Genomic DNA, 8250 nt, shown 5'->3' with positions numbered 1-8250 from the left:
AGGCCTTGTGAAAATATAATGGCTTATAATGTAAATACCTTCTCTGGACTTAACTACAAACAAGTATACAAACAGCTTGATGAAATAGAACTACCCTTTACAAAGGGATGAAAAGAAAAATCAATAAATTATAATACAGCTTTTAAAAAATATTCCAATCTTTTGAGCAAAATAAATAAAAGATATATTTATAACATTAGAAATCAAATTTGTCGTCAAATTTAATCTGAAATATATTCTGTCCTGTTTCAAATTATTCCTTTTCCAATGGTTACACAAGAGTTTTTTAAAGGATGAACTAAATAGATAAGTCAGGGAAGTAAATGCAGTCATACAATTTATTGTATTTAGATTTCCCAACAATTAATAACTAAAGACGGAAAGATCTGGTAGGGTCTGAGTTTTCTTCAGAAGTATTTTCTTCCGATGGTGTTTTTAGTTTCTTCACAGTGCCTTTACAGCTGATCACAAACTTCAGTTCTCGTTTTAATTCATTCCAAAAAGGTCCCTAAAATATAACCAAATTAAATAAGTCATTCACTTAAGTCTTAAACATGATATGTATACTATACAATTTCAATTTGCAATAGAATCTAGACAAGGTCACAGTACATAGATGAAAGTTAATACATCAAATATATAATAATATAAGAAATATGAAAAACTCAACTAACCCATGGGGTGTCACACAATTAATAACTAATTGAAACAATATACAGTATCACATTATTTTCCTAAGTAGGAAGTAACTGGTTATTTTAGTAACTTAAACTATAGTAAAAAGTTATTTTCAAAAACACTCTCTCATGATAAAATATTATTAAAACTCAACCCTTTAGAACTCCAGGGATTATTTAGTAACTTAATTTGCTTGTGGTATAAAAATCTAAATTATTACAAAACAATGTTTTGGTTCAGTAAGATACCTAGACAAAAAGTAGCAAACCGCTTGAGTTTACGTGCAAAACACAAAGAATTCACCCATCCTGGCAACTTCAACCTGAGTCAACCAACCTTAAATGTACGTGGGACTCTGCCTCAGAAAGCACTTTACATGAGTTGCATACCCAACCTGACTCGGATGTCATTTGAACCCTCATTCCAGCGGAAAAACAATGTTTTAGCTCGACCATCGACGGGACTGCCCTCTGTTGGACTAACAGTATTGGTTGCCCCAAGCATAATAGTTAAAAACATGACCCCCAGGTCATAGCACATGTTAGGTTTATAGCTTTCTGCCGTTTTAGTTCAGTTATAATTATATGGATGTAAGTGAAAGTTAGTTATGTTAATCCAGCACCCTATTAACATAGGCTGTTGGAGCTTGAAGAGCTAACTAAATCACAGAAAAGTAGATTTAAATTAAATTACCCTATCTTCCTTCATGAAGACCTCAAACATCAGTTCTCCCAGAGATAAGACCCCAGCAAGTAATGTTCCAAACACCAGTACCAGGAACACCCCACCAACATTGTCCAGATCCAATGGAACTGCGTCTGCTCCATCCCCATCATCCTGCCAAATAGAAGATATTTTTGCAAAGGATATGATAGATATTTTTATCTAAAATTTCACTTTTATTGTAATTTGATAATTAATTAAGAGGCTCCAAATTTGAAGCTTAATTCTTAAGGTCTTTTCAAACTAGATTATAGCATAGACTTAAACGGTGGCGTCGTCCTGTAATCCAGCTACTATAGGAGGTCACAAATTGTGGATATTTATAGGCATGCACTTTGTATGCGAAACTCCCTAGTGTGGATTAACGTCCGCACTAGTGAGTACTACGACTATCCGCAGTACTATCCTGATAATTAGACCAATTTGTTTCCACTATAAACTATAGGTCCCTTAGTTGCCATTGGCTGTATGGGATATTAATAATTAACAGCTGTGTCTAGGAACATGTCGGCCTTAGTCACTAACAAGACTACAAGATCGCGCCACTCATCGTACACTCATCTCCATTCATACTTGGCTTAAAATACCTACATTTGTATGGTCGCCATTTCAGATTAAAGTATTAGGTTGAGCGGTTTTAGAGAATAGAAGTCCCAAACGCCAGATAGGTAGTCCTCACTCGTCACTCTCTACCTTGATGGTGCAATATAGCGTTTACTAAATTCCCCTATGAAAAATTGAACACCGATCTACTCTCAAGGTAGGTCATATGGCTATATAGGTTGTGTTTATGATTTTAAATTATCTTACTTTTTTCACCAAACAACAATAGCCCCATCAAAATGCTCTGTTGGCATTTTCCACTTAGAAAAAAGGTCGATAATTTGAATGTTAAATTTTCTTTGATGCTCTGTGACCAATATTACAAAGGAAAATCGTAAAAAAACGACACCATATGCTGCATAAAACTATGACAATCATGCAAAAATAATGTCATTGACTGTATGAAAATCGATATTTTCTATAGTTTTTCTTATTTTACTAATTTTTAGGACACAGTACATCTTGTCTATATGGACCAACTGAAGCAATTTTTGTTATAGAAAACATAGGTAAATGAGCCTCTGGTATAGGTTATTGAAAATCAACCACATCTGCCATAATAGCGCTAACTGAATATGTAATAGATAATCTAGAAGAAGGAAACATACCGAGCGCAATTTTACTTGATTTCAGCAAAGCATTTGACTGCTTAGATCATACACAACTGTGTAACAAGTTGAGAAAAATTGGAGTTGGTGGGAAAACTGCAGAGTGGCTCAAGAGCTATTTAACTGGAAGGAGTCAGATGGTTGAACTTAAATAAGTTACACTGAAAAGGGATCTACACACAAACAGTAAGATCAAAGTTATTACCTGTATGTAAGGGGTGTTCCACAGGGTTCTGTGCTGGGCCCCGTTCTTTTCATCTTGTTTACAAATGATCTCCCTCACTCATTTGGTATAAGTCTTTTCAGTATGAGATAGTTGAAATGTTAGTTTATGAGAAAGGAAACAGTATTATACATCTGTATTATACAATTAAAACAAGTACAGTCAATGTTTTACTTACATTGCATGCTCCTCCACCTCTTTTTTCTCTCCACCATTTTTTATAAAGCTGAGTGAATTTTCCTTTTTCTTGTAGCTTTATAACACTGCTACTTAGAATATTTCTGTACCAAGCACCTAAAATCCGATACAGCCAGTAAAGCCAAATTTTGTGTCTACATTATTGCAGTAGGCCCCTACCTATGTGTAGTGTACTGTAGGTGACAACTTCACTATGTAATGGACAGTTTATTAATCACGCAAAGAAAACCTATCTGATTAAAGAAAGTTTAACTCAAAATTCATAATTTTTATTGTTCCAATTTTCCTAAATGTCATATTTTGTTTGACAAAAAATTGACAACTGTAAACCAATGTTTTATTTAACATCTCCTTTGGGACTGCAATGAAATACACATAGTTACACAATGTGTTTAGCAAAAAACTAAAGCCAACAAGTTTAAAATTTTATTTTTACTTGTTCTTTGGCCAATAATCCTAATAATATACATTGGTACTACTGATTTTTGGAGTTTATAGCTGCATATGTTGCCTTTTTTGAATTTTTGGTATACTTAAAGCACACCTAATTAACAAATAATGCTTGTTTGACTAGATTGTAATGAGTTAGTGCATTTTCTGTGTTCTTGCATCCTATTCTATCACACGAGTCTAGCCTTTGAAAACAACTTGTTTGTGAGTAAGGATCAGTATTCTTTCGCTTTTCTATAAAAAAAAACTTACCCTTAGTCATGACAATGCCGTAGCCCTTGCTGTCCAGAGGGTTGCCGACCTGCCTCAGCTCACAGTGCCGCTGCACCTCGTAGTCTATAGAGGCAGACTCCATCAAGAAGGCATACTCATCAGCATCACTCAGTACTCTGTCTACACCATCACGGTTAGACTTCATCATCACGTCGTCATAGTTCTCCTGCATGTACTGCCACATCCTCTGGTATGTTGAGTGGTTTGATGACTAAACAAACCTTGATTTTAATGTTTGTAGTTGAGATCAGTAAACTGACAATGTTTAAAATTGATTGGTATGATTGAAATATTGCATGGGGGTAACACTGGCTCTTATGTATGCTTTCACACGCGTGTTCCGGGCTGGATCTGCCCGGACATAAATCAGTAGTTTTGACAGTCTGAGTCTATCAGTGGTTGATTGTGCTTGATTTCCTAGTACTCTTCCTAAATTATTAGGGAAGTTTCTGTTTTCAATATGTAGGAAGAAATTGATATCGAGCATTAGATTCGGTCAAGTATTATGTTTTGGTTTGGTTTAAGGGCAAGTGATTTGGAACAATACCCCTGTCGCATCAAACAATTTTCATTTGGCTGGTTAATTTTTTATAATTTCACTACACATGTCTGATTTATTTCATATTTAAATCAAAATTAGTTTTATTCAGCACTTACGTTTGCTTCTATAGGGAAGACAATGAAGTGTTGTTTTAGCTAAACCTCAAAGTTTATACATTCATAAAATATACATATATCATAAATATTACTACAGAACTACTTTTTCTCCTCACCAAAACAAAAATTAATGGGCCAAGGTCTGAATTTTATTGTGCCACCTATTATCAATTATCAATTATTAAGATGGGGATGCCACATATGTACCCAAATATGAGTGCAGGGTGAGTGCAGAATGGAGTAAGATGATCTCTGTAAGCTTTGTTACTACGAAGAAATATTCTTCCCTATAGGGATGAATTTGCCAAAACTCTGAAAGCATACCATAGTTATGTATGTATGTAGTAATGGAAGCAATGTGAGAGCTGTGTTTAGAGTCAAAAACAAATATACTGTGGATATTCTACAACTTTAAAAAATACAATCGATATCACTGCCTCTTTACACACACCACTTTGATCCTAATAACTTCTTCATGGGAGCAATGTACATTCTTTTGGAACACAACAAGTAAAGCATGACCATCTTTCTTTTATTAATTTAAATTTCAAAAAGACTCAAAAACCACAAAATTTTATCCTGGAAACACACCCGGATCTGGGCAGCTAGTGTGAAAGATCGTCTTGAGTCTGCATTGACTATACGGGACTGGCCCGCACCTGGTGTGAAAGAGGGGGTTAAATAATAGCTTAGATGATTCTAAAGTTAAGAAGGCAAAATCCTCACATAGAATATAGGAATAAGAATTTTGGGCATTGTAATTATTTCAGGATCTAATTTGTTTTAAGAATTGTAGGCAAGATTTTTTTAAAAATTTATTTATGTATCTGTCATAGTACCTCAACTTGAACTATTTTTACAGCACAAGGAAAAAGAAATGTTAAAGAATTTAAGGAAGAATCATGATGTAAAACTGTATGTTCGATATGTAGACGACATTCTTGTTATCTTCAGACAAGCCCAGTAGCAAGAGCACGAAACAATTATTCAGACACATGGTCCGAACCTCACTTTTACCAACAAGTTTGAAGAAAACCAAAAGATCAACTTCCTGGACCTCACATTAGAGAGAAAAGACAGACATCATCTACAGGAAACCCACGCAAAGGGACACTACAATCAACAGCAAGTCTATTCATCCAACAATCTACAAGACCGCAGCTTTTAGATCCATGCTGTACCGAGTATATAATATCCCACTTAGCCAAGCCAATAGGAAGAATGAACTGAACACCATCAAGAAGATCGCACAAGTAAATGGATTTCAAACCCAGACAATAGAGGACATCGCAAGAAAGACGAGGAGAAAAATCAATAGCCAGAATAAACTACACAGCAGAACAACATTAGGAGAGATGAAAGAGGAAAACACCAGATATGTCACATTTAGTTACACGGGGGCTACAACAGAAAGGACTGCTGCAGGTTCAAAAAATACAAACCATGAGTAAAATGCTGCACCCTAAAATAGAAGATTGTAATAAATTCGACACTTCGGGCATCTATGAAATCAATTGTAACGATTTGTAATAGCTTCTACATAGGACAGACTATGAACTTCGTTAACCGCTTCAAAAACCACATATCTGCGTGGAGGAACAACAAATCGGAAAGATCAAATGTCGCACAACACCTGTTACAAAATGGCCACGCAATAGGAAAAATGGAGGATAGTCTATGTATTTTAAAGAGTTGTAAAAAAGGATATGAAATGAATGCTTGGGAAGAGAATTGTATATTTATAAGGAAAATAAAAAAAAATTGAAATAAGCTGATTAAGTAAATTTCGACTCCAGTTGTACTTATAAAAATGTATTGGCCGGTGCTTCCAGTAGCTTCCAGTAGGATATATGTAGGGACGCCATTCAAGATTCTTGTCATTCGCCTATTGGGTCTAATGATGATTGGAGTGTCCAATCAAAATCGATCACCAATTACCATCTTTTATGTATATTTACCATCTTGTGAGTAACAGTATAAGCGTAAATATATGTTTTAAGTGTTATAAGACGTTTCCTTTATTTACTTTCTGTAATTTTAATTATCTAATGGTAAAATACTTCTTGCCAAAAACGTGGTTGTTCATCACTCAGGTCTGTTACAGAATTTCCTTTTTAAAAAAGATTATTTCAATGCGAGCTAATCATTTACTTCACTACAAAAAGTACTTTAAGAGTAAACAATATAAAAACTGTTGTCAAATCAAATGTACTTTTTATGACCCGAGTTCTCTACCTTAAAGAATCCTTCAGTTGCACCACCAGCCTTGGCACCATACTTGACAAACACAGGAGCATTAGGCTTCTGATTGGCCAGCTCCTCTACATTGCGGAATATCTCTTCATTCTGCTCTACTGTGAGGAAGGCGGCCAGGTTGGCTGTGTAGGAGGAGACGATGATGAGAGTGAAGAACCACCACACAGACGCCAGCATGCGAGTGGATACTGAACTGGAATTTAACAAATATTTTCCACTATGAAAATACTCATGAATATGTTTATAAAGATAAGAAGAACTAATCAAAATTCCTAAAGAAGGGTGTAGAGATTTGTGTTCTGGAAGATTCAAAGATTTTATGACAGTCAATGAAGGGAGCTTTTAAAAACCTCTCAGTCAAAAATGCTTTCATATAATTGTTATTTCACCTCTACTTCTATGAGCTTATGGAAGATCAGTTTCTTAATCCATATATGGTTAACATTTTTTATGCTTTCTCTACTACTTATTTGGAACAACATGGAATAGTATTTATTGTACAAAGGAAATTCTCATTAGATTTAAGCAAAGTGCCCAGTCAAAGACAAAACTTTCTTTGAAAATGAAAAATTGATATAATTTCATTCTTGAGACATATATAATGGGATGATTTTAATGAACTTTATGGGCTCATCTTATCCACACTATGGTCGATTGCATGGCTTAATGCCTAGTCAGCCATAAGCCATAAGGGTCACTCAATTCATACCAATGCTTGAAGCTACATCACTCTCAAAAGTCATCCACTCACATAGGGGCCAGTTCAGACCCTTGCTGCATGATGGAGCCAGTCACAAACCAGAAGGAATTGTTGAGGCTGAACTGATTCTCCAACTCTTCTATTTCACCCTCATCGACACATGGATAAGGGTTGGTCCACTCCTTGGGACTTATCCTGGAAAGGTAATAAGATTATGTCCAAACGATTCAACCCATAAGACTGCAATAAAAATGTTGACCACTATGATAAATCAGTTTAACCATGTACCAATGTTAATTTAATGAGCTTGACACATTTTGAGGGTTTTATTAGTTGAAAGAGTTTAATTATGTCTATAAACATTGCAAAATAGTCTCAATTAATACCTGGCAATTATATACATGAGCAGAGAGATCCCAACGTAAGCAGCCATCAGCGCTTGCCACAGATCTTTGCTGAACGGAGACATGAATGAGAATAAGCTTGGAGACTTTGTTGGTTTTTTGTACAAAATACTGATTCCTGGAACAAAAAGGTTACTTTTATTCACCATGCTAAATTCTGAAAAAAGACATTACATTATTATTACTAATTCTTGTACTGTAGAAATGTATATACCTTAGTGTAAGCATATTATAGTTGGCTCACCTAGATTCATATAAGGCAAAGTAAAGTCAGCATCCTTTTCTCTTTCCTGGGTTATAGTAATATCTGCTATTGCCAGGTCAGCTCTCTATAATCAAACATACCATAAATTAAATATAAACACTAGAAAATTTAGAGGAACTTGACATTTATTAGATTATGTTACCCATTTCCAGCGCTATTTTAAATACAGTACTTTAAGCATGTAAAACTAATTGTTTTGTTGAAATTTGGCA

The 8250-nt window shown here is 34.9% G+C and overlaps 1 protein-coding gene across 1 annotated transcript in view; it reads right to left on the bottom strand.

The window, feature by feature from the left end:
• Positions 1–331: 331 nt before the first annotated feature.
• The window catches only part of LOC128992935 (glutamate receptor ionotropic, kainate 2-like), a 38612-nt gene continuing 30693 nt past the window's right edge, over positions 332–8250 (bottom strand). Inside the window, exons 10-17 of the mRNA XM_054416681.1 lie at positions 8018–8102; positions 7756–7891; positions 7421–7564; positions 6649–6862; positions 3736–3967; positions 3014–3129; positions 1372–1515; positions 332–508 (exon numbers count right to left, since the gene is read on the bottom strand). Coding sequence (XP_054272656.1) covers positions 371–508; positions 1372–1515; positions 3014–3129; positions 3736–3967; positions 6649–6862; positions 7421–7564; positions 7756–7891; positions 8018–8102 — 1209 coding nt within the window. The 3' untranslated portion in view covers positions 332–370. The remainder of the gene's footprint in view (positions 509–1371; positions 1516–3013; positions 3130–3735; positions 3968–6648; positions 6863–7420; positions 7565–7755; positions 7892–8017; positions 8103–8250) is intronic.

This window comes from Macrosteles quadrilineatus, unplaced genomic scaffold, assembly GCF_028750875.1.
Source record: "Macrosteles quadrilineatus isolate MER2022 unplaced genomic scaffold, UCM_ALF_1.0 Scaffold_4__1_contigs__length_99947679, whole genome shotgun sequence".
Taxonomy (NCBI): Eukaryota; Metazoa; Arthropoda; class Insecta; order Hemiptera; family Cicadellidae; genus Macrosteles; species Macrosteles quadrilineatus.
Note: the sequence above shows the minus strand (reverse complement) of the source record. Positions and strands in the feature narration are given on the sequence as shown.